Raw genomic sequence first — 26191 nt, forward strand, 5'->3', positions numbered from 1 at the left:
TTAAAATGTTGCACTGCTAAATTTATCTTCCCATGCTGCTACATTATTCATACTTCATCCATTTTGTACATTCCTATTAATATACATTTCATTTTTCTACTTCTTGTTTGTATATATTTGTAAATATTTTTCCTATTTATAACAATTTGATGTTGTAGCTAGTTTTTATATTTTATACTTATATTTGGATGTAACTGGGGCCGTTACTCTCAATTTCGTTCCACCTCATGTAACACGTGATGTGAATGACAATAAAGTCTCTTGAATCTTGAATCTTATCTCTCAATGACCATGAGGGTACCATTGACTGCCTCCGTGACATCTGTAAAGTTAGTAGTCTTCCCCATAAATATGTAAACAATAAAATGCATAAAATAACTTCCCTGCATTAAAAGTCTTTTTTTATTGGTCTAATGTTTTGTTGAACTTTTTTTTGCCTATAAGCCATAATCATCATTAACAAAATAAATACTTAAGCATAAGTATATCTGTCTGCGTGTAATGAATCTGTCTAATATAAAAGTTTCACTTTTTGAGTTGATTTACTGAAAAAAAAAATTGCTGAAATTCTAATTCATTCGTTTTTGTAAAAATGTATTAGCTTCAGAGAGTTTGTGCTGTTAAATGGAGGTCGCAGTAGTGCTTGAGTTTACTTAAAAGGTGTTTTCATCAAGTGTTTTATCATTTTATCAAACATGAAGTTTTAATTTTGATCCTTACTATTGTTTTTTCTAATAATTCAAGTTGGGTGTTTGTGTAACGATTAAAATTGACCAGCAGGTGGCAGCCGCTGAACTCGCTTCGTTTACGTACGCCGATGTTAGCCGAGTCAATCCAGCCTACACTGTGTTCTTCATTCTCAGGCCGGGTAGGACCCCAGCAACAACTCTACGGTCGGTTCAATCTATGAAGATTGAGCTTTATAATCGCAACCCATCCTCCGAATAGACAACGTTTTGTGGAACTATATCACTGTCACTGAGCAGAAGACATTCTTAAATTGTTTAATCCGGTGAGTCCTAAATGCGCAGCTGTGTCGGATTGTCTGCCTCGTATTTTTCTCGGCTGCTCAGTTTTATGGTTGCTTTGTTCTGGGCAGCAGCCATTTTTAATCGCCTTGTCCTACATTCCCCGTCGCCGTCTACAGCCCGTTCAAAAAGCCCAGCAAAGGTTGAAAATTATTGCTTGGATACAAGGGCTTTACAGCGATTAAAACAAAAAATCCACATTAAATTATATGTTCTTGAACTGAAATGCACTGTCAAATTTCTGGCCTGTATGGGGTTGGATTTGCAGCAGTACGCTGGAAGTTTAACGGGATTGTCGTTTCGCTAGTTTTCCTCCAACAAGCTTCGACTGTCGAAGGCAATTAGCCGAAGCAAAATTTCAGCTCTTTTCGTCTTTATAAAAATAAATACAACAAAAGACAATAGAGTTACAGTAAAATTGATGGATCTGCAATAATAGTTAAAGTTACAAGGGACACTCGCTAGCATTTGATGTTTACATAGCGTTTCTGATTTAGCCGTCAAAATAGCATACCCAAGGTTAGAGGTTTAACATTTAAATATTCTTATCGATTTTAAGTGTCATATTTAGATATCATACTAGCTTGTCTATTACGGTTATAATTCAACATAATATTGTCCTTTGAAAAATAATTGTTCGGGTTTTTTCCAGCTAAGTGTTTCAGATTTCAATGCTAACATTAGCATTAGTACTAGCTTTCAGCTAAACAACTGACAAGTCGATACGAATTGCTTAAGTGGAGTTATTATGATTAATTATGCCATACTATATTCTGGTATGTGCTTACGTGATTTTTAAATGTGAAACCTATATGTTTTTAGATCTAAAGCGTTAGCTGTGAAGTTTCTAACTTACAAAAATGAAGCAGCTGCTAGCTTGAAATTTGGTATTTGTAGATATTTTTTGTAAAATAAAATTTACAAAATTACTTGGGAGAAATAACCGCCATTTAACCATTTTAAATATACATTTGAAATTCTTTGTTAATGGATGTACTTCGTTTTAAGTCCCAGTGAAACGCCTATGCGGAGTCTAGTCTCGGGTGGCCTCCAACACGTTATTGACTAATTCTCGGATTAAATGCCATCGTGTCCCGTTATGTTTACAGCTGAATAAGGAATATTTTAGTCTCCTATAAAGGGCCAGTCTGTTGGCGACTTGCTACCTGTGTTTATATTAGCATTTGATATTATCACAAATCTCCCAATTTTTTTTCTGGTGCATTTCATGATGTAATGCATGTAGTTTGTGTTCCCGAGTTTTATTGTAGGTAAAGGTAAATACTAGTTGCTGAAAGGTATCAGGATTCTTGCTTTGCTCACACCACATATTGAAATTGTACATTGATTAATAGTTTGTATTTTTCTAACAAAAGTAAAGATATGTCTTTATAGTGAATAGTCTGTATGTCACTGCTCTTCTAGACAGATCAAGTTTTTAATATATGCTGAGTCTGTTTTTGATAAGTGTGATGTCTGTGAACCTGTATGGTTTGTTCTGATTGGAAGTCAGTGTTTGCTTTGTCTTACTTTTATAGTTCATTTAAACATGTTGCAATGACTTTTGTGACACATGTTCGGTAGGTCTCTAGATATTTTATTTCAAAGCAATATTTTGATACTTTGGTATGCCAAATAGATAATTCTGTTTTCGGGGAAATGTTCAGGACAGTCTTATCTCTCTGGATGATAAAAAGTTAAATTGAGCAGTTGAAAATTAATACTGTGAGTGTGGCTGTTTCAAAATGTGCATTTTGTTAACTCTGCAAAAAAAAAAAAAAAAAAAAAATCAACAAATTTAAAAACTACACAAAACAATTATTTTTGCCCAATAATAAGTTCCTGATTGACAAATCATTTGCAAAGTTATTTGTGTCAACCTTAATGCACAAAAACTAAAAAGAACATGTTTGCAGAGATTAAATGTAACACAATAATGGGAATAATAGGCTTTCTTTGTTGTTTTCTTTGCTGATTTCTTGTCTAGAAGTGGAATCTGAGTTGAGACGAATGCCTGGGCCTTAGAACAATTTTCAGGGGAAAAGACGTGTTTACAATCGGTGTGATAAATCCTATACTTGTTCTCGGGGTATATCTACTATTTGGCAGTATTCCAAAAGAATGAAAGCTCATGTGGTTCCAGATAAATGGCAAATTGTTGTGTTGCAGTCAATTGCAGCACATCTTGTTTGTCGTGTTCAAAGCTGCACATTATCAGGAGAACGTGCTTTTGATACTATTGTGGAAAACTATATTGATTAAAATGTACCTAGATTTTCTGACTCTTCCCATTCTTTTCCATCACTGCAATTTCTCCAACCTTCTTGAGAAAATTTTTAAATATGTCAGCCATTAAATCTGGTGTGGGTGTAACAAAGGCATTCAACTGGCCAAATTCACTATTGGCATGCAAAGTTTGAATGCATGGCATTTAAAATTTGCTATCAAACCACTTACTGAATGCACTTAGTCCTGTTTGATTGCAATAATGCAGAGATAATTGCAATTTGACATGCTATGGAGCTGTAGACAGACACATCACTTATGTCTGTGTTCTTTCAATACCTGCGATTTACACTGATTCAGTAATATTTAAAACAGGCTGAGTACAGTTTTCTTTAATTTTTTTTTACAGAAGGTAGAAGTAAGTTTTTGGTATGATTTCCTTGTTTATTTGGATTCAAAACAGTCCTGAACAGTGAAATCATTGCAATAATTTGAACAATGAACTGAACTCTGTTTGATAATTAGGATTAATCGGAATGTGATTGAAAGTGTGATTGAAACTGAATTGAAATGAAATGTTTGCAAAGAGCCTTGAGAAAAAGTTTGTTGTGAATTGGTGCCATATAACTAAACTGAATTGAATTAAAACTTCATTAAGTTTAACGTCATGACATTGAGTTTGCTTTTAATATCTGTAACCCAAGGTTAATGTTCTGCTGCTAGTTAGGACAGCACAACATTAGAAAACCATGCAATCTTGATAATATTTCGATAATATCAGTTGCGATAAATGCTCATTTTCTTCTTTCTCGTCCTTATCATCGGACACTCCATCTCTCTGTGAGCTTTAGCATTTTGGTTGTTGTGTCCACTGTTAGCATTCTCTGCCAGGAGATTTTTTTAGTTTACCAGGAAAATCCAAATGAAATTAAAAATCTCTTTTGCACAAGATGGCTGTCCAACTGTCTAAATGTTACTTCAGCATGTAATATGAAAATTTATAACACTTGGAACATATTAGCCAACAAATATTGCACTCCAACAGTCCTTTGGGGGAATTAATATCGTACATACTGATATTGTGATGTCGATATATTGAGCAGCCTTAGTTCCAGTTCAGTTGTCCTGCTCCATTTTTGTATTGTTTTGTTTTGGGGTTCTGTTCTGATACTGCTAAAAAGTCTGGAATCTTGAGTTTGTAACACAGGTGCTGCTATTTGTAATGCTATTGAGTAGTTTTGTGTAGTTCTGAAGTGTCTGTACAGGAACTCTGCGTCATTATTTTTGTTATGGGATTCAAGGGATGCACTCTTTCCTACTTGGGTGTTATTTTTTTTACACTCTGTGCTTCTTATACTTTTTCAAAATGGCCTCAATCGGACACCAACTATGTGTCAAACATGATGGCCCGGCGAATACAAACTGGAGTCAAAGGTCGTGTTCACACTGCAGACTGAAATGACCCAATTCCTATTTTTTATTTATTTTATTTAATTTTTTTGACGTAATGCGACCTGTATCTGATCTTTTCATGACAGTCTGAACAACGCAGGTCGGATTTTTTTGAATGCGACCCAGGCCACTTGGATATCCGATGTGTGTCCTTTTCAAATGCGACCTAACGTCCAGGTCGCATTCATCCGACCTGAACGTCACCGATACTCGACAAACATCACTATTCTGTGTCCTGTTACGCACGAGAGGGAAGAAAAATAACAACCATGATAGATTATAATGAGGATTAAGTTGTTAATACGCTGGCTCTGGTCGGACAACAACTTCGAATGTGTAAACTGTGCTCCACCTTTAGCATCCAGGTTTACTTGAAAATCTGACTTTTAAATAAACGCTGAAAAAGAAATTGTATAAATTTCTTTATATAATTTACACTGTTTCTCTCTGCAGAATCAGAAGGCACTGGAAAGAGGCGCAAAGAAAAATTTTCATACTCGATGACATTACATCGAAATGTCCGATCGTTTGGGGCAATTAACCAAGTCCAAGGATGGGAAAAGCAAGTATTCCTCACTCAGCCTATTTGACAAGTACAAGGGAAAATCAATAGAATCTCAGAAAAATACAGGTGGGTTTGTGTGCACGTTTTTTTGTTGTTTTTTTTTTTTTTACTCTCAGCGCTGCTCTCTTTAATCTTATATTTCTTAATCGGGTCCCACTCTGTCTCCCAGTAGTTACGCGACATGGCTTGCAAAGTCTTGGCAAAGTGGCAGCAGCCCGGCGTATGCCCCCACCCGCTCACCTGCCTAGTCTAAAGTCTGAAAACAAAGGAAACGATCCCAACGTGATTATAGTGCCCAAAGACGGTACAGGATGGGCGAACAAGCAGGAACAAACCGATCAAAAGAGGTACATGGGCAAAAATTTACCAGCATCTCAAATCACCATGTGTCAAGCAAATCATAAGCAGTAGTTTTATTTCTGATTGTTTCAATAATGCATTTAAGCGGCTTTCTGATTTGTAATTTGAAAACAGAATTTTACAATTTCCAAATTTCTAATATTTAGGTACATCCATTTATTGAAAGAGATTAATACTTCCTAACAAAGAAGTATTAAAAAATGGGTTTAGATCGAGCCAAGAAAACCCTACAGAAAAATATATCTTGGTAAGCAAGGACATCTCTCCTAAAACGGCATCACTTAAACCAAGATTTCTTAAGAAGAAAAATCTGAATAGACGAGGTTTGAATTTTACCCTGGTTACTTTGTAACTGGGCCCAGTACACCAGTCCAAAGACTTTTGACTCTTTCTGTCTGTTCTGTCACCTTGAATTTTAACACTGTGCTTTTCTATTTTTGCCTTTTAGTTCCAGTGCATCTACGCCACTGCTGCCGGAGTCGCAGCCACAGCTGGCTTTACAGAAATCTGTCTCCAATCTTCAGAAGTCCTCACCAGTAACCAACCAGGAGGTGCGTGTGTACCTATGGCTGATTATCTTTCTTTTAAACTGATACCAACTGCTTTAGCTTCTACCTTGGTTTTTTTGTTGTTGTTTTTTTCTTTTACACGGTTTGATTCTCTGAGTTCATTTGTACTTAGGAACTTTGACGTTTTGAGTTCAATATCAGAAAAAACAATTGGAATATCTTCATTAACCGTAATTTCAACAATCCTCCTCGTAAAGTGCCTGTAAAATGTAGCCATAATGTCATTTTCAAGCTCCTAGTTCTTGGAAAAATGAGATGCAGTATAGAAGAAGTTGATATTTAGACTCAACTTCTAAACATCAAGTTGAGATGTTGAGATGAACATCTTTGCCTCCAAAGATGGCAAAGGTCTTTGCCAGGCAAAGATGTTCATTCTTTGCCTCCAAAGTCAACAGAACCTGGGCTAAAAGCTTCTTTTCATTCTTTTTCACAGAACACAAACACAGGTGGACCAAAGCAATGGGCCCAGCTAAATGGAAAGGCAGTAGAGCAAGATGGTGAGCAGTGTAATTTTACTTGGTCATATGTGTAAATTAAAGTGACGTGCTTTAATTTAATTCTGGTGTGAAGAACAATCTGTAGTTGATTTATGTCACATTTCCTATTAAACATTCCTCCACGAAATCTATAAAGCTGAGTTATGCTAACATGTTTTTTGGAATAACTTCAGGTTCAAGGGCCTTAAACCGACTTCAGCCCTTCTCTCACGAGGAATTTCCCACCCTGAAGGCAGCTGGAGAACAGGACAGAGTTGGCAAGGAAAGAAGCGGCTTCGATCCGTCGTATGGGCCCGGACCAAGCCTCCGCCCTCAGAGTAGGTTTAGCTCGTACTTACAAAGCTCATGTATTGAGGAAAGCAATGCTTTGGATTACCATTTTCAAAACTTGGGACATTTTTGCCTGTAGACACTCTTAAGATCTGCATTTAAAACTCCAAATTATGAGCCCATATAATTCTGCTAAAGTTCCCTTTAGCAGAATTATGTAACTTATTATTAGGAAAAAAATGGGTTTAGATCGAGCCATGAAAACCCTATAGAAAAATATATCTTGGTAAGCAAGGACATCTCTCCTAAAACGGCATCACTTGAACCAAGATTCTAGACCTACAGAAAGAAAATATCTTGATCAGACTATTATTTCAACTTGATGTATAGAAGCTTCTTTTTGAAGACGACTTCTACATGAAGACTCAAAAGCTTAACGTAGAAGCTCATGAGTCTAATGAGGGATCTAAGGAGGTTTTAAAATAAGTTTGAAGAGAACATTCATTTACCAACATTCCCATGTCTGACGGTTAAAAACAAACCGCAAGATTCTAAAATAAGTTTCCAATAACCCTAAAAATGTTTCCATGAGACCTACAGCAGGATTTGGTCATCCAAATGCTAATTGTAAAGGAGGTTGGGTGTAATAATTTGTAATAAAATGCACATCTGTGTTTTTTTTTTTTAAATCTTCTGCGTAAGGACAAGGTAATTTTTTTTTGTTTACCTGTAAATAAATGACAACTTTTTCCACAAATAAAAGGTTAGCCATCGATGTCTGAACATTTCAGAAACAATTTGAATATTTAATTTTGTCAGATGACTGTATGTAACAAGATTATCCTAAGGAGTCACATCAGAAACATGTTGTTTTTGACTTTGAGGGTGAAGCGCGACTACCTAAAAACCTCTGGTTTTTATCTTGCTTTGAAGATGTGACGAGTTGGAGGGAAGGTGGCGGCAGGAACCTTCAGCCCTCCTCCCTGACCCTCAGCCTGCCAGCGGATCCTGAGGGTAAGACCACTGCCCTGGGTGAGACTGGCTCTCCGCCGGCCTCATCGCACCCTTCCTCTGCCACCGGCATCACCTCTGCTGCCGCGGTGACCGCTCCGTCACCGAGCCTCGAACCTAAGGAGCCCTCCCTCAGACCCGCCCAGCCAGTCCGCAGACCAGCCGTCCCCACTGCCCTCCAGTATCAGCTTCATCACACTTCAACCGCCGTCTACCACGACATGCTGCCTGCATTTGTAAGTACTTTTTTTTTTTTTTGTCCTTGACTCTCTAGGCCTTCGTGGACAGACTCGCAGAGAACTTGGTTTACAGCTGACGCCATATATTCCATTTGACATTTTCAGATGTGCGCTAAAGAGACGCGTGAAACGCCAACCGCTGACAATGTCACTACCACCGCAGCAACCACAGCACGATTTGACAGCAAACCCACTTTTAGACCAAGCTATGCCAAACCTGAACTTGTCAAGTAAGTACAATATGTAAACTGTAAAGATTATTTCTTTCAACTAGGTGAGCTGTTGTTAATTAATTATTATTTTTTCAATCTGTGATTACAGCGGCGACTTAAGAAGAGAGAACCGTTTTGTCCGTGCTCCACCTCGTCTTTCTTCTCAGCCCATCCGCAGGCCCAGCGACAGACCAGCGCGTCCAGCCATCATTAACCCAGAGGACTTGAAGGATCTGGATGACCTCGACAACGACTGTGAGGACGGATGGGCCGGTCAGTATTTCTTCTGCTAATATAATACTGTTGTTTTTTCTATTATTGGAGGTGTAATTATCCTCTCTGTGAAACCACTCGTTGGTCTTATCCTGAATTAAGAGCAATCATCTGGACAAAACAAAAAGTTGGATACTGTATAAAATCATCCTCTCTTTTATTCTAACTGCTTCACATTAATTCAGACCAATCTTTTCCTGTTTTAGGTCATAAGATTTATAAGATTTTTATTATTCTGGGATTTACCCAAAAATATGTTTTGTAGTCTTAATAGACATAAAGTTATATGACATTGCCTTGTACATTGTAAATGCATTATGTTATTGGTTTAAACAGCCGGCAGTTTTGTGAATTTTATGTCTTTCTTTACTTTGTTTTTGTTATTTTTATAGCTATTAGTTTAGAAGCCCTTGTTTTAAATAAGTAATTTATACTTAATATAAATTAAAATCATTGACGTATCATGAATTAGGTGACGTTGCCTTTTTTTTTCTGACATTGCTTTTTTTCTGGTTTTACTTTTCCCTTCAGGTCTTCATGAAGAAGTTGACTACAGCGAGAAGCTCAAGTTCAGTGACGATGAAGAAGATCGTAGTGATAAAAATAAAATGTGGTATGAGCTCTTGCTCCGTTGCTTAGCGTTGCTCTGATGTGCAGCCACAACCTTATTCAGAAGTTTTTGGTTCAACTTTTGTATCTTAGGGCTGAGTGGGAGAGAGAGAAAGAGAACCAGCGAGACTGCCAGTCCTCTCTTAGTTCTGGAGAAGCACCTTACTCTCAGGAGGGCGCAGATGACAATTATTCTTCCCAACATCATCACCATGAGTCCCACAGGAAACCCATCAGCAGATATCTCTCTACTGATAGTCAGGTAACAACTCACAATACAGCATTCCCCCTACTTTGATGTAACTCTTTTGAGATTAATTCTGTGTGATCTTATTTAAAAAAAAAAAAAAAAAAAAAAAGTTCTATTATTAGTTCCTTTCTAATGACTGAATGATGGAGAACTATAAAGCTTAAGGAAAAAAAAATGTTAGCTATAATTGTGAAATAAGAGATGATGTTTGGTTAGTTGCTGGGTACAGTAATTTCAAAAATGCAGAATTAAAAAGGTTTGTCACTTAATCATAACCAGTTTTGTATACACTTGAGAAATGTGTCAAATGTAGAAAATTCAAACAAGGAAGCCACAAATTGTCTGCTTTCAACTGTGTTTTTGCCCTGCAGAAAAACCACAGCGAACCGCCAACTGACTCAGACGATCACCAGCGGTCTCAGAGTCAAGCACCAGCCAGGGCAAAATACGTGTCCCCCGAAGTATCCGAGGCTGTCGAGAGAGCCCGGAGGCGGCGAGAGGAGGAGGAGAGGCGTGCTCGGGAAGAGCGACTAGCTGCCTGTGCTGAGAAACTCAAAAAGTTAGATGAGAAGTTTGGGAAGTCTGAAAGACCTGCGTCAAAGACAGAAGATATTCCGAAGGAGGCCGAGGGGAAAGAAGCCCCACTTTCTCCTAACCGGGAACACAGTAAAGGCCATAATGAAAACTGGCAGTATAGCACAAAAGGTGGAATAAACAAAAAAAATAAAATCATTTAAGGTTACCAGGTGTTGAGGATTGTCTTTTGTCATTTGATAATCTGCAGAAGGAAGTGAATGTCTGCCGGTCAACTCCGTTGGCCATAGTTATCGTGAAGAGCACCATCGTAGCAGTGATGATGATGGCCTGGAACCTTCCTCCCCTTCAGACGATTACAGTGGACGCCAAGCCTCCAAACCAGTTCCACCCCGCTTTCAAAAGCAACTACAACACCACCAGCAGCAGGTCCGAACCAGATTTATCTCCATTGAATAATAATAATAAAGAGATTTTTTTTTTCTGAGTCTTACTTTGGCAGAGAATTCATCAGACTTTGAAAAGCTTTAGTGCTTGGAACATTTCTCAACTTTTTTTGTGTTCTGCACACTCTGTAGGAACAAACCCCCAAAATGCAGCATTGGCAGCAGTCCAGTCATCCTTCAAGCTCAAGTCATAGCCAGCGGGGCTATTATCCCCAGCATGTGCTCGGGTTTGATCCCCGCTGGATGATGATGCCACCTTTCATGGATCCACGCATGACACAAGGCCGCTCTCCGGTGGACTACTACGCTGGTTCGATTCAGTCTTCAGGTAAACAAATAAAGTGGTTTAAAAATCTATGTTATGTGATGGATTAGCAATGTCGTAAAATTAGCTATTGGACTCTGAACGTTAAAAGAATCTCACAAGCAATCGAAGTTGACCTCATGAATATATTGCAACTGTACTAAAAACGCATTTTTAAACTTTTTTTCATTGCCTTTTCAGGAATGGTAAAACCCATTGTGCATCAAGACCACCTGAACAGTCCTACTTCTGATGAGGGATGCCATTCCAACCTTCACCAAGAGAGACGGGCCCCGTCTACTGAGCCTTACCCAGTTTGGAATCAAGATGGCTACCCTCTACGCAGCTTCACTCCACCCTATCAGAGACAGCATGAAACTTCTGATAGTGACCTGTCGGGGGAAAGGTTAGTTCCCCTGAGGGATGTGTTTAAAAAAAATTAATTTAAATTTAAATCCTTTAAATCGGAAAATGCTTAAATTAATATGTGAGGACTGCAATTTCCAGAAAACTGTCAAGGTAGAAATAACTTGTCTTCTATGTTTAATCGGGGTTAAAAAAATAAATCAAATTTCAAAGAAGACTGCTACACAGTTTTGAAATGGATTAGATTTAAGTATTTTCAACTACTAAAAAGCTAAATACTATATCACAGTGAGAACCTTGTTTCTAATTGAAAAGAAAAAAAGTGATAATTGATTTTGCTTGCTTTTGTCTCCCCCTTTTTTTATTTTATAGAGGTCATATTGCCCCTTCACAGCGGGACTCTTTTGAAGATGGGACCAATCAGAGCTTGACGCATAATAGTGACGATCATCCCCATAATGCTTACTATAGCCGAGACGCTGATAAAGAACGCAAACACCATGACACCGGCCTTCTCACCACCGCTCAAAACCTCTGCCAGAAGAGTGAAGGCACAAAGCAGGACCCAAGAGACAAACACCTGAAAGATGCTCTTGACTCTTATGACACCTTAGACGGGTCCAAGGACAACTGGAAAAGAGATGGAGGAGGCCTCAGTCCCCCAAGCCAGTGGCCCGAAGCTAGTTCTAGCAATAGTGTCAACCAGACATCTGAGACTAGTGGCCGGACATTGATTCGTAGAACCGGACCCATCAAGAAGCCGGTCCTTAAGGCGCTCAAATTGGAAGACAAGGAAAATGAAAAGCCTAAACCTGAACCAGAAGAGAAGCCTGTCCCCTATCGTCTGGAGAAGGAAGTTCTCACTAATGTTTATGATTTGAAGAAAGATAACCAGCCTGCCAGTAACAGGCGTCCAGCATCACCTGTCGTTGAGAAACAGCCTGAGGAGAGGCTGCGGCAGTCACCGGCTCTTAGCAAAACGGACCGGCCTCTTAGCACCCACAGTGACGACTTCCCTAAGGAAACCCACCTGGGCAGTGGCAGGAGCCAGTTACTTAGAGAGGGCCAGGAAAATAACCGAGATCCTCAGGCCCCCCGGCGCAATAACTGGATATTCATCGATGAAGAACAAGCGTTTAGTTCCGTTAGAGGAGGAGGAGGAGGAGGTAGAGGTCGCAGCCGAGGCTTCAGGGAATTTAGCTCCAGAGGTGGAACCCGTGGTGGCCGAGGTGGGGATAACCTCAAAGGAGCGTATAACACCAACAGTGGTGGCGCTCTGAGACCTGCTAGAGGTCGAGGACCACCCAGAGACCTCTTGAAGGTTGACGAGTTCCAGAGAGGCAAACCTCGCAGGCGAAATGTCAGTGAGACCTTGAGCGAAGCATCGGAGTACGAAGAACTTCCCAAGAGGCGGCGCCAGAAGGAAGCGGAAAACAGAGAAGGTTACACGGAGGCCGGCGAGGTTCGTAAGGCCGATAGAGACTCTTGGAGGTCCAACAAGGTGTACACTGATGACCAGACAGCCTCAGATAACAGAGAAAAGGCAAGGATGAGGGGCTTCGGAGGTCGCGTTCTGCCCCCCAGGCTGAATACAACCAACAGTTACAATCGAACCTTTGGAGGGTCGAGGGACGCGTCTTCCTGGAGGGGCCGGGGACCCCAGTTCAACAGCAACAGCAGCTCGATGCAAGAGAACGGTTACGCACCTGGAGCTGAGGTCGCTTATTCCCGCAGACCTCCAGTGGAACGCGATGCTCTCAAGTATGCTCCGAAATTTTCAGGCTCTTTCACAGAAAATGGTGGCGAGGACCGTGAAGGAGAATACTACTTTGAGAACGACAACCCCGACAGACAGATGCTGAGACGGCGGCGTCCCCCGCGTCAAGACAAGCCTCCCCGTTTCCGACGCTTACGACAAGAACGGGAACCCGGTTCGAATCAGTGGACGAGCGATGAGTACGTCAACGGAGACTTTGCGAATCCCTGGCCCACTCGCTCCAAAGGCAGCGGAGATGACCACTGGCCCGGTGGTCACTTCTCAGGACGCTCCAGCCAGCATGGTCAGACTGAAGAATGGGAGACGGGATCAGAGAACAGCGACTTTGGTGACTGGAGAGGGAAGCAAGGTGGCAGCGGGAATCTAGGTGTGCAGGGACACGTTGACATTCCCTCAGACTCTGGTCACAGTGAACCCGGCTCTGGTGAGAAGAGGGAGCTTTCAAAGAGAAGCTTCTCTAGTCAGAGGCCGCTGGTCGAGCGACAGAACAGAAAAGGAGAGCCTTCCCTGCTAGAGGCAAGCAAGATGGTACGCACACCTGAAAATCTCTCCACTTCCTCGTCTAACAGGAGTGACGGTTGGCAGAACGGAGGGACATCTTGCAAGAGGTGAGGCGAATTCTAGTTATGCCATCTTTTGTTTGGGTTTATGTAATGCTTTTACATTTTTGATCGTCACTGGCATCAGTTAAAATACTTCTTTATTGCCTCTGTTTATACATCAGCAGGAGCCCAGATGAGACCGGGGCAGTCTATAGCTTAGAACCCCCAACAGAGGACAGGGTGCCCGGTGAGCTAACAGGAAAGAAATTAGACAAAGAAATGAAACCTGGATCAGTCAAGACGGACATTGTTGAACCGCTCACGCAATATGAACTCAGCAGCTACCCCAGTGAGTTTTTTTTGTTGTTTTTTTGTCTTATGTTAATTGAAATAAAGCTGCGCTTCAGGTCAGATCCATGGTCCACTTTTGCTTTGTTTCTTACATACAGAAAGCATAGGTGTTAATGAACAGAAGTAGTTTCTTGTCCTCGGATAACTTTGCATTGACTGCCAGCCTCTTTTAATAGTTGATGCAGATGCACTGGGACAAAACGTGGACCCAGACGGATACCAGGATGCCTTGTCAAAAAAGCAACGACGCCCTCAGGAGGATGAGAGGCGGAGAAAAGAACAGGGACCTTCTGTAAGTTAAACATATTTATGCTAAAAAGAATGGTTGGAGACGATACTTTATTTATTTAGAGAAAAGGGTCACTGGTTAATAAATATTTCAGTGAATTAGGCTACAATGTTGGATTTTTTCCACAACCCAACTGTAAAGCCCACTCTTGCATACTTTACTGCTCACCCTGACAGGCTGCTGGGAAGGAAAAGTCTGTTAGGCTTTTTCATAATAACTTCAAGAACTGTTTTCTGCATTCTAGCCTCTGAAAAATTGGCGGGCTTATTTGTGCCTACAATAGAGGTCTGTGAAAAGTCAAACAAGCAGAATAAATTAGTTTGGCTGCAATAGTTATGCTGAAATTTAGTATATTGTCTAGCTTAAAACAATTTCCTCTGTTTCTTTCTTTTTTTTTTGTTAGGTGCAGGTCAAGAACAGAACGGCTTCTTCCAAGATGCCACCGCGCTTCGTCAAAAAGCAGGGAAGCATGAGCCTCGAGCAAACGGAGGAAGCAATTTCTTCACCGAACAATCTAGGAACAGAAATCTGGGAGACCAACAGTTCAGGTAATATTTATTTGTTTGTTTGCCGTTATAATGACATATTTTCGTTTGATCGGCAAATATTATACTGAACGAGGAAACAAAAACAATGTCAGAATGTGATTGCGTTTTGTGTCCGTAACCAATAATTTCCTGTGTTCTTGTTTCTTTTGTAGCTCTCTCTGTGCAGTCTTCAGGGGGAGACTCATGGACTAAACAGGTGTCTTACACTGGGAGTGAACCCAACTCTGAGGTAGCATGCATGTAGCTCTGTGTTTTGAATACAGTAATTAGAATGTTAATTAGGTGTTTCTGGTGTTTGTGGCTGATTATCAACCAATGCATCGCTTTTAGGATAAATCTCACTCAAAGAAATGTAAATATAACGTCCCCTCCTCCACCAGGATTCTGATGCTGGTCCAGAACAGAGTAAAGAACAGCACAAACCAGGACCCATCGGGAACGAGCGCTCCCTGAAGAACCGCAAGGGCTCCGAAGGTGTGGACAGACTGGAAGGTGGCCCGATAACATCAGTCAACGGTGTGGACCTCCACGTGGACAGTGTACTTCCCGTGCCTCCAATCGAGTTCGGTGTCAGTGCCAAAGACTCTGATTTCAGCCTGCCGCCGGGCTCCACCCCAGTACCCGTCTCCAATCCTGTTAACAAGCTTCAGGATACGCTTAGCACTGATGTGAGTAACGTGACACATTACATGTCAAAGAGTGAGAAATTCAGGAAAAATAAAATGTGCAACTGTTATTTTTTTATTTTATTTATTTGTGTGTGTGTGTGTGTGTGTGTGTGTGTGTGTGTGTGTGTGTGTGTGTGTGTGTGTGTGTGTGTTTTTATGAAGGTGCAAATTAATTAAATCTAAACTTTTCCAAAACAGACATCTCTAAATCAGAGCATCCCAATGCTGCGTTCCAACCACCTGCAGCCTGGCATCAGCCTAAATACCATCTTCCCCACTGCTGACCTCACTCTCAAGGTATCCGAGTTTGATTTGTGTAAAGACAAAGCAGCGTGTATATTTTGTGGGGCTGAAACAACTCATCGGAATAATTGTGATGAATCGATTATTGAAGCAACCACTTTTTTAAATGATTAACTGGAGTATACACACTCAAAAAAAGCTCTTTTCTGTAGGAACAACATACTCAGAGCAGTAATTTTCTACCAATGTTGGCAGTATTTCTGCTACTAATGATCAAGTGTGCGCTGAAGGAATGCTGCGTTATTACATTTTAGGCAATAAAATATGTATTTTCTTATTTTAAAAAAGGGATAACTTGTTTATTTGGGTCTTTTAATTTTTTCTAATATTGTATAGGACAATCTGAAGTGGTTGCATTAAAAAAATCTGCAGAACGTGACAATTTATTTATCTGATTAATCAGCGTAATGATACATATTAGAGTACTTATTACGTGTGAAATTCCACTTCGCTTCTTTTCTCCGCAGATGGAGTCGGCGCGTAAAGCCTGGGAGAATTCTCAATCTCTTCCGGAGCAGGGCTCCCCCGGTGGTAGTGCCTCAGGCGCTCAGCCTCCCTGCAGTGGTGGGTCATCCACCGGAGTCAGCTACAGCTCTTTTGGGGTTTCCATGCCTCCAATGCCGGTTGCTTCAGTGGCACCTTCGATGTCCATGCAAGGTATGATTTTTCTACGCTTAATTATCCACCAGTGGCTCAGTCAGAACTGAACTCAGAACTGTTTGCTTCCTAAACTTGATGTAGGTAATCCCATTCCTCCGTTGTATATGGACGGTCATGTGTTTCCGAGTCAGCCACGCCTCGTTCCCCCCTCCATGACCCAGCAGCAGACCTATCCACAGGTAAAAAAATATATATATAAAAACAAACCCACACACACACACCTGTGCGTCAACACGCTGCTGTAATGTTGCACTTTCTCACCCATCCAGGCGGCAGCAGCTCAGCAGATTCCCATCTCTTTGCACACATCTCTTCAGGCTCAGGCTCAGCTGGGGCTTCGTGGAGGTCTGCCTGTCTCTCAGTCACAGGAGATGTTTAACTCCATCCCCCCCTTCAGGTATTGGAAGCTGAAGCGTTTCATTGACCACCACTCATTCATTTATCATAAACCTTCTCTCTGGTATGCCATGCAAGTTCACAGTCCAGTTTGACGATGGTCCATCTTCCTTCCTCGGTTCAGGTCCCAGGTTTACATGCACCCCAACCTGTCGCAGCCCAACCCAATGGTGCTGTCTGGTGGGGCCCCCCTCAAGGGTCCTTACTCTGCTTTTCCTGGCATGCAGCCGTCGGACATGGTGAAATCCCAGTCGGGCTCACACTACCAGCCTATGAACGGCAACCAGCAGCTTGTTTTCGACGGTCAGATGAACCAGGGGCCTGGTATGGGTTCCTCACAACTGATGGACTCCCAACTCATCCAGGTGAACTCGGTTTGGTAACACCTCAGCAAACAGATATGAATTCATGATGAATTTAAGATTTCAACATAACCTGGATTTGTATTCACCTACTTTTATTCTGATACTTTTAACCAGTTGCCTTCAGATCTTTAGATAGTAAAAATTGTCCACCTATGTTTTACTTAATCTCAGTATAATTATAGAGGTTTTTTGGACTTTTACTTTGAAATAAAAAAAAAAAAATATATATATATATATATATCAAATTTTCCTTCCATTTTATCATTATGCACTACTTGTGTCGGATAAAATGCATTGCGTTTTGTGATTGTAAGCTGAAAACGTGTACAAGGTATTGCAGCGTTACTTTAAACAACATTGCTTTGTTGTTAATGAAGTGGCCCGTTTTATGTCACCAGGTGACGATGCCCCTTCCTGGCTCACAGCTGCGTTACGGCTCAGCTCAGCAGCACCTCATCCTTCCCCAGTCCATCCAGTTGCAACAGGGACAGAACCTGTCGGTGGGAGGGCCGCGCCGGATGCTGCCACCAGGCTCCCAGGCCGCAGTCATGACAGGAAGCAGAGAGGCGGGTTTTTCTTGATTCTTGTTTTGCATCCTTCCGTTCTTTACTTTTTTTAAAAAAAATTATTGTTGTGTTGTTTTCATCAGGGCTCACAGATGGAAATGAAAGGATTCCAGTTCTCTGAGAAGCCCAATCATTCCCCAGGTTTATCTGGAGGTTCCTACAGGTGATTAGAAGTTTTTTTATTATTATTATTATTATTATTATTATTGGGGCCTGCCATGCAATGAATGGAGGCAGTGAAGGCCTTGCAAGGCTTAGTCAGTCACTGCCTCCATGTATTGCATGGCAGGCACCTACTGTTCTACACCCAATAGAATGTCTGGATATTATTTTTCTTTCGTCAACCTTGATGCGGCTTGTACTGCTGCGTGCACCCCCACAAATGTGGTATTAAAAAATGCGGCTCGATCATGGGAGGGGAGCTATTACTTCTGGTGGGATTCGGATTTACCATGGCAACAGAATTTGCAAACAATTTCTGTTGCCAGAAAAGACCCCCAAAAATCCCATTCAAGTCAATGGAGCGAGGGGAAAGAAAATCTGAAAAATACCCTATTTTTGACTAATTGCAATTCGTCAAAATTCGTCATGAATTCACATAGAAGTGCCATTCAAACTTCAGTTTGTAGATACATCTAAAGTGAAGACGTATCTGCAAACGTCTTCACTCTCTTCTAAAGTGAAGACAGTACGTTGATACAAATTGCGGCTTTTCCACAACGTCTCTCCAAGGGACCCAAAGTTTTTGATTTTTCGGAAAGTTAGAGTGCGAGTGCCGCTCCGCTAGAGTAGATTTCTGACCCCAAAATAATTTCTAACTCGCCCTCACGCCCACAAATATAGCTCGATTGGCCTCAAAGTCGGTCAGGACATAGATACCCATGCCTGCTCTGGTAAAATGTTTTTCAAATGTCCCTAGGGTTTACGGTTTTCTGTCAGGTGCTTCCGACCGATGTGGTGCGATAGGACAAACTTACACTCAGACCCATGTTTTTCCATATATTTCTGAGAAATGTCAGACCTGAGCGCACATCATCTTTCTCTCATCGCTGTTAATACTGTGAGCGAGGTAGAGATATGAATCGTGAGAATATTGGAGACGACAAATAGCCCTCACATACGCTTCGAACGGTTTTCAAATACGTATCACGGTTCCTGAACGGGAAGGCTTTGTTCGAAGTGCTTTTATTGTGAGAAACAGGCTAGTTTGAAAAGAGAATTATCTCACCCTCTGTGCTGCCTACAGGTGCAAGGCATTAATTACCGTAGCAACAGAACACAGAGCAGAGGAGCTGCTTAGAATTACAGAGGAGCTCCTGAGGACTACAAACATGCCATCATTGTAGTTCTATCTATGGCCAAGACTCAGTTAAAAGAGAGGCCTGAGCAGCATGTAAGGACTACAACATGGCGGAACTGTCTGTCACTAGAGAGGAGGACTTGGCTGGTATTGAGAACTACTTGTGTTTTGAGCATTATATAACTGATTTAACACAATCACTATTACACATGGGATTAGTGTGGCAATGGCCAAATGAAGCTTACTGAAAATTTCAAAATAAAAGCCTTGACAATTTTTGCATCATGTAATTGCTCTTCTGGCCATTAGATAACTGGTTTAACAAAACCACTGTTACACCTGGGATTAGTGTTGCAATTTCAAATTAAGCTTAATGAAAATTTCAAAATAAAAGCCTCAATAATCCTCTCAGGTAAGTGCACCGCCATAGGTGGTGCAATAATATTAGCTTTTATCTTTTTCCCTTGAGTTAGTTATAACATTAGATTAGAAGATATAATATTAAAATGTTTTCAAAATTTTCCTAGGGCCTATATGGTTTTTTGTCAGGGTCCTTGAGACCATCGCTGGGTGTGTCACAAGTAAAGAAACTATGTCTCCAGCATACTGTCTGACAGAGAGCCAGCCCAGGTGCAGATCGTTAATTTTCATAGCACCGGGGCCCAGAGAGAAGCAGTGAGTAGTCTCACAAACAGGCGCAGAGACAGGTCTCACAATGCATTGTGGGAAGAGTACACATTTCCTGTGACTATTCATATTTTGCTTCGATAAAATTATTATTTCTCTGAATTTTTGAGTGTGAATTAAAATCCTTAGCATGAAGGTTGAAAATTTCTACAAATAAACAATTACCCACTCTTTATTTTTTATTTCGGACCGTGAGTAAGAACCACATGTGCGAAGCTCATAGTCGTCAGTCTCTGACTGAATTTCATTGTGCATTAGGTTCAGCAATTGTACTGTAGTGAACCATGTCAGCCCTAGCAATATGGTGATGAACCATGTTATCACATAAGTACTGCACTGATGTTCTCCTGGGAAAGTCCAGCTGTGCAATCTATAGCTACAATGCCGAGTTTATATTGACGGGCACACTTTGGCTGCCCCTGGTTAAATTTCTTCAGGAATTTTCTAGCTATTATTATTATTAATGTATTGTGTATTGTGATAAAAGTAAGAATGCATCATATTGCTCTTCATAAGCGTCTATCCTTGTCAGGCCTGGATCTGCGAGCCCCAGTGGAAAGCCTTCCGGTCCTGGTGGGCCTGTCGGTCCTCTGCCTACGCTTTTTACTCAACAGGTGTGTATTTTATTTTATTTTATTTCTTTTCATGTTATTGTTTAGATGCTTTTGTGTCCATATCACTTTTTTTTTTAAAACTTCGGCAGTCCTAAAGGTTATTTCTTTGTATTTAAAATAGAGAAAGTATATGCAGATTGGATACATCTGATCATGGAGTGTGCAATTCTCTAATGAAATGGTAAATATATGCTTTTTATTTCCCGCCACTAATCTATTTTTTCCTCCTGCCCTCATTCTTTCATAATTACCAGGTGTCAGCTGCTCAAGGCAGCATGGTCATGCACATGCGGCCCCCCACCACCGGCCCTTTCCCCAGTCCCATTCAGAGACCTGTCATGCAGGTCAACAAGCCCGTCATCATCCGCTCCCCCCCTTACCCTAACCATGGCCGCGACCCCTCCCATTCCACCCCCCCTTCAGTCCTTGAGCCCACAGTCAAGGGGCCAGAGGATGGCATGAAGGTGAGCCACCCACTATAAATATAGGTAATTTATTTTAATTCTTTTTCTTTTTCTCTATTCTCAATGCTTTTTGTATTTTTCTTCTGAAATAATGACCAGTTTTTAGTAGCATGGTATAATTTTCTTGTGTCTGTATTAATTCTAGTTACTTGTCTAAGTTATTAATATGATTGTGCTCGATTTTTAACTGTCTCTCTCCCTTTGTTTGAAACAATTTTTTATTTTAATTAAATGCTACTAGCTAATTGTTTTTAAAAAAAAGTAATCTGATGTAAGGAATGCTTGTGCATGGTTAAGATTTGATGAGATGTCGTCGTAGTTTTGTGTCTAAACTGCTTTTTTGTTCCTGCTTTTGATTAAACCTCCTTGATTCACTTTAGGTTTGCGGTGAAGAATTTCTGAACAGTTCATTTGTTGTCCTGTTAGTTGTGATTGACTAAACGAAATCCTAGATTTATTTCGTCGGTAGAGAAGCACTGATGTTTCTTGTATTTGAGCTCCTGGCTTTTAACATTTCTGTGCTATTTCTGTTATGTGATACTGGTGTTGGATAGTTCTTGATTTCCTTTTGGGAAATTTAAATACCGTATTTTCCGCACTATAAGGCGCACCTAAAAACCTTCAATTTCCTCAAAAGCCGACAGTGCGCCAATCCGGTGCGCCTTATATATGGACCAATATTGAGCCACAACAAGTCTAGCAACTACGGTAAGCAGCCGCCGACTTCATTTTTCCCCGTAGAAGAAGTAGTGCGCGGTGCATGCTGGGACAGTTGTCAGAACGCTGGTTGGTTAATAAAGTTAGATAATACATTTAAAGCCAGGGGGGNGGGGGGCGGGGGAAGAGAGACAGAGACTGCGGTGGCAGCGTGTCGGTTGGTCTGTATTACCCAGAAAGCAGTTGGGCACAATATCGCAACACAAACACTGTGAGTGAAACAACAACTGGGGCAGCCTACTATATAAAGCACTCGGAGACCTTTTCTTTACACATGTGGATGTGTTAATAATGGAGTACGGAACAACCCAAACTGAAGCGTCTATTCTATGCGCCTTATATATGAAAAAAGTTTTAAAATAGGCCATTCATTGAAGTTGCGCCTTATAATCCGGTGCGCCTTATAGTGCGGAAAATACGGTAACATTCGGGGGGTTTTTTTGCTTCCAAGACCTGTATGAATTGACCATTTAATGCGTTAATAATGAAATTAATGAGAAAATCATCATCATCAATTTGGATAATTAAGTCAGATAAACTACATCAGTTATCTTTCACTTCATATATTTTTGGACACCTTTAAACATGGACTCGCACCATTTCTCAAAATATATCTTTCTTTTCTACGGGATCGTTCCATATTGAGCATAAGCTCTATCCAAGCTAGTTTGAACTTCAGATGTGTTCAATTATACATTCACTTAACATGAATCTTTACATTTAAGAGACATTGTGCTATTGACTATTAATTATATTAGTAGCAGAGGTTACATCACTGTGATTTTTATTTATTTATTTTTCTTGTTTAGAGCAAAGCATTGCGAGAAGTGCGCAAAGCGGTGGGGGAGGGCAAATCACCACCAGGGGGCATGACCAGCAAACTCCAAGAGCCCTTGCCCTCCACAGGTCAAGCCAAACCAGCACGCACTGGAGCCATTAAACCCCAGGCTGTTAAAGTAGAAGAGGGCAAGGCATAACAATGGACCTTGAAGATCCTCACCGCCGCCAAGCCTGCCAACTCAAAGATCCTCGACGAAACGTGCGAGTCTTTGAAACACCGTCATTATCCCGCGGCTCCGAAGCATACGGGGGGTAAACATGCAGTTACAATTAATTAACCATGGACTTCCAGAACTGGACACTATTATTTCACACCAATCATAGAGATATATATATAAAATTATGAATATATATTATACATACACACAGACCATCTTTTAAGCTGATCTCTCCAAGGTCCACTTTAACTTATTATTAGACCCTTTTAAGGAGAGATTGGTTTGGGTCAAAAAAAAAAATATATATATATACTTGTTTTGTGTTTTTTTCTTGGTAAGTGTGGAAAAAGAAAGACGGCCAACTCAGATGGTTCACTTTTCATGCTGTTTTGCCAAACTGTATTTGCTTCCTGTATATGAACTGTAGCCCTCCAGAACAGACCGGACACTTGATAACATAACCTACTGTAAGAAGCAAAGTCTGTTACTTCCTATTTAACAACTTTGAAATGCAGCGGGGCACTTTTTTTCTTTTTTTTTTTTTTTTGTCATTTCCTTTCAGAATTTGCTAGTAAATAAAGGTTACCTTCATAACCACCCGCTCAAGCCACTTGTGAAAGACTTGTTTTATTAATTCATTATTTGAAAAAAAGAAAAACGATTCCTTGCATGTCAACATTGTGCATCATCCCAGAATTGCATCTATGGGCGTACATAACAAACCCCATAAAGCTGTCAGAACTTGCTTAGGTTAGTAGAAAGAAACCCTTCTTTTCTTAAAACTGTTTTTTTTTTTTTTTACACATTCTGTTGCTCACTGCGCTCTTTTTGTGAAATTAAAGGAAAATGTCGGGACTCTTGACAAAATCATATTTCTCCCATGGAAACGTCGCTGACATCAACGGCGTGAGCATGCGATGAGCTGACCATGTGTGATATTGCAGGATGCATTTGGCAACACCTGAGCTGGCAACAGTATTTCTCAGAAAGGGATGGGAGGGCTCAAAGTTGATGTAAGAAACCCTCCAATAGCTCAGTGAAATAACTTCCCCAGTTTCTTTGCTTTGGTTATAATGAACTCGCTTGTCTACGTGAAATGATTCTTTTCTCGACATCCCTCTGGCTGGGGATTCGCTGAACTTTCCTTGGGAGTTTTTTTTTTTTTTTTTTTTGGGCTTCTGGGAAATATTTCTTAAACTAGAATTGAGATTCTATTGAACAGCCCAGTAGGGAATTGTGAAGAAGCAGTTCAATTAATTAGCATCTGGTCTCTGAAGTGGCTCTAGCAATAAAAACTTAAAAAAAAAAAAAAAAAAAAAAAAAAAACTAAACCTCATCTAACTGTAATCACAATCAGGGGGCCCATTTAGACTACTTTTCTCTTTCCTTTATTTTTAAACTTGCTACAAGGGGCATCAAGCATTGATTGCTGCAGGAAAGTAAAGTCTTTGTGTTTTGCTTCTTTTAATGTTTTATGTGTGAGCTCAGCTGTACCAGTGGATTTCAAAGGTATCCTTTTTTTTTTTTTTTTCTTTTAGGTGAGAATCGGCACTTTGGAACTGCACCAATGTCATCACTGATTAGATGTTACTATCATGCTCCGTGACACTACAAAATGTTTCTTTACTACAATGTTTCACTGGTTTTTATGTAAATGCATACTTAACTGTACAGTCATGCTTTATTGATTGGGGTACAGGCCAAAACTCAACGTTTTATTTTAAACATTTTAAACAAAGGATTTGATGTTCAGCAAGTCACTGTTCTTAACATGAACTGCTTTCCTTTGGATCTGTTGGACTTGGAGTGTTTTCATAGATATCTGCAAAAATTCACCTTTTTCATCATTGTATCTTAAAGATGCTGCCCTGACATTTTTTTTTTGTACTTTAGTGATACATTGTTCTTTTTTTTCTTTCTTTCTTTGTCAGAGGACCACTGCATCTCATTCAACATTTTATCGCTATCTTTTCAGATATTTGGTCAGTACTTTCCCTTGATTTGAAAAAAAAAAAAAAAACGGCTTATTGAAAGAAAAATAAAGCAGTTGTGGTTTCTTAAATGCATTGTTGATTATATGAACTCTCAAGAATGAAAATCAATTTTGCAAAATGTCCTGCACCCATGATGAAAAAGATTACCATATGATTATATATTTTTACCTTTACTATAAAGTTTTTTTTTTCCATCTATGACCTGTGGGAAACAGGAATTGATATTAAATTCTTGTAAATTCACTGTCACTTGCTTTGAATATTCCCTTCACAAGTTCCATACTGCCTCAGAAAATACTAAAATCGTTTTGAAATTCAAGAAGTGTTGTTTTTTGATGGTGGTTGTTTTTCCTACAATCGGCATCGGCCAACAAAAACCCGATCGGTGCTTCTCCAGTCTTGAAACATGTCTACCTTGAGGCATGGCAGCAGTAGTCCTGTGTGGATTCTGTTACAAAATGCTAATAATTGCTCATTTTCTGTTCCTCTTAACTTCTTATTCCTGAATCTAGCAAGAAAGCTATTAAAAGATTGCTACATTCTCTGACAAAATAAAGGTGTAAACATAAAATTGTTGCTATAATTTAAAGTTTTTTAACATCTGTATAACTTAAATTATGTTCGAAAAACAAAACACATGTAGGCTGAGAATTTGGCAGGTTCATAAAAAATAAAAATAAACCAGTTTCTTAGCAGCTGTAAAAAATAATCGCATAATATGAAGTGCCATTTCTCGTTGCAGGTTATTAGAGAGCGTGTTCTCCTGGGACTTATTTCCCAGAATCTTACTCTGTATTTATTTATACCAGTTGCCAAACCATGTCATAGGTGCAACACTGCCACCACGAGGTTGGACAGAAAATTGTAAATAGGAGAAACGTGTTCTTTACAAGAAAAAGATGAATCTAGCTTTTATTCTAATATATCTGAATATATTCCATTATTGTGTAATTAGGATAACTAAGTCCATGCTCATGCTATTTTTCACATACTCCACTTTCCATAAAAAATGATTCTGAAGAGTCCATGAGGCATGTAGGCGGGAGGACGAAAGTTTTTCCTTCGGGAATGCGGAAAAGGGGGGTTCTTCTGCAGCCTCTGTATTGTAGTGATCGACCCCCAAGCATTCTGAGTGTGTTTACCTCAGGAACAAAAAGGTAATTTGGTTTTTATTTAATACTAATTTTCCTCGCGGTTGTCGACATTCTGCCGCGCCAGTGTATTTGATGTTTTGCTGCTCGTGCAAATAAAGCGATGGGTTTAAAAATGGCCGTTTTTAGCGGCGGTCAAAACTCAAAATTAGAGGTCTCACTTGAGATGTTGTGAATAAACTATCGATGCAGTCTGCATAACAGCTTCAAAGTAAGTACAGCTCGGCAGCTCATAGGCTGGGAATTCATACTTCTTTATTGCTTTTGGAACACTGACCCGTTTGCTTTGACTATTTTATGTTTTGGTGACCATTTTACATCCAACAGTCATCTAACACATTATTTCTCACCCCATAACTTTATTTGTGCTTTAAACACCTGTTTCTGATTGGTCTAATGTGATATTCTAATCTTGAACTTGGAGCTGAAGCATGGTTAAATTAAGTTTAATATCATTTTAACATCCAGATGGGACACATTAGAATCAGATTCAAGGTCATTGTCATCCATCCATCCATTTTCTGTAAGTCCTTGTCCCTAGTGGGGTCAGGAGGGTTGCTGGTGCCTATCTCCAGCGAGTTAGAGGCGGG

The 26191-nt window shown here is 40.2% G+C and overlaps 1 protein-coding gene across 4 annotated transcripts; it reads left to right on the top strand.

The window, feature by feature from the left end:
* The first annotated feature begins 835 nt into the window (after positions 1-835).
* On the top strand, positions 836-24769 carry prrc2b (proline-rich coiled-coil 2B). 4 transcript variants are annotated; one of them, XM_008424419.2, is made up of 31 exons: positions 836-1012; positions 5160-5337; positions 5441-5618; positions 6080-6182; positions 6634-6697; positions 6871-7014; positions 7901-8214; positions 8323-8447; positions 8539-8702; positions 9234-9315; positions 9405-9573; positions 9933-10266; positions 10346-10524; positions 10674-10869; positions 11047-11251; positions 11584-13596; positions 13713-13879; positions 14058-14173; positions 14574-14718; positions 14871-14947; positions 15099-15386; positions 15585-15683; positions 16157-16346; positions 16431-16528; positions 16619-16746; positions 16870-17110; positions 17509-17676; positions 17760-17839; positions 20196-20277; positions 20532-20741; positions 22268-24769. In XM_008424419.2, exons 2-31 carry the CDS (start codon positions 5223-5225, stop codon positions 22433-22435), a joined length of 6642 nt encoding a protein of 2213 aa, XP_008422641.1. In that variant the 5' UTR covers positions 836-1012; positions 5160-5222; the 3' UTR covers positions 22436-24769. The 4 variants fall into 4 exon arrangements, with proteins under 4 accessions (XP_008422641.1, XP_017163398.1, XP_017163397.1 ...); XM_017307909.1 differs by having other exon boundaries at positions 13716-13879; XM_017307908.1 differs by having other exon boundaries at positions 5444-5618.
* The last annotated feature ends 1422 nt before the right edge of the window (positions 24770-26191 follow it).

This window comes from Poecilia reticulata, linkage group LG12 (genome assembly GCF_000633615.1).
Source record: "Poecilia reticulata strain Guanapo linkage group LG12, Guppy_female_1.0+MT, whole genome shotgun sequence".
NCBI lineage: Eukaryota > Metazoa > Chordata > Actinopteri > Cyprinodontiformes > Poeciliidae > Poecilia > Poecilia reticulata.

Excerpts from the sequence above, each read along its gene's own strand:
- prrc2b (XM_008424419.2), top strand. The coding sequence starts at position 5,223 with ATGTCCGATCGTTTGGGGCAATTAACCAAGTCCAAGGATGGGAAAAGC. Across the intron at positions 15,684-16,156 it reads CTGCTGACCTCACTCTCAAG|ATGGAGTCGGCGCGTAAAGC; the intron begins GTATCCGAGTTT and ends TTTTCTCCGCAG. Across the intron at positions 16,529-16,618 it reads AGCAGCAGACCTATCCACAG|GCGGCAGCAGCTCAGCAGAT; the intron begins GTAAAAAAATAT and ends TCACCCATCCAG.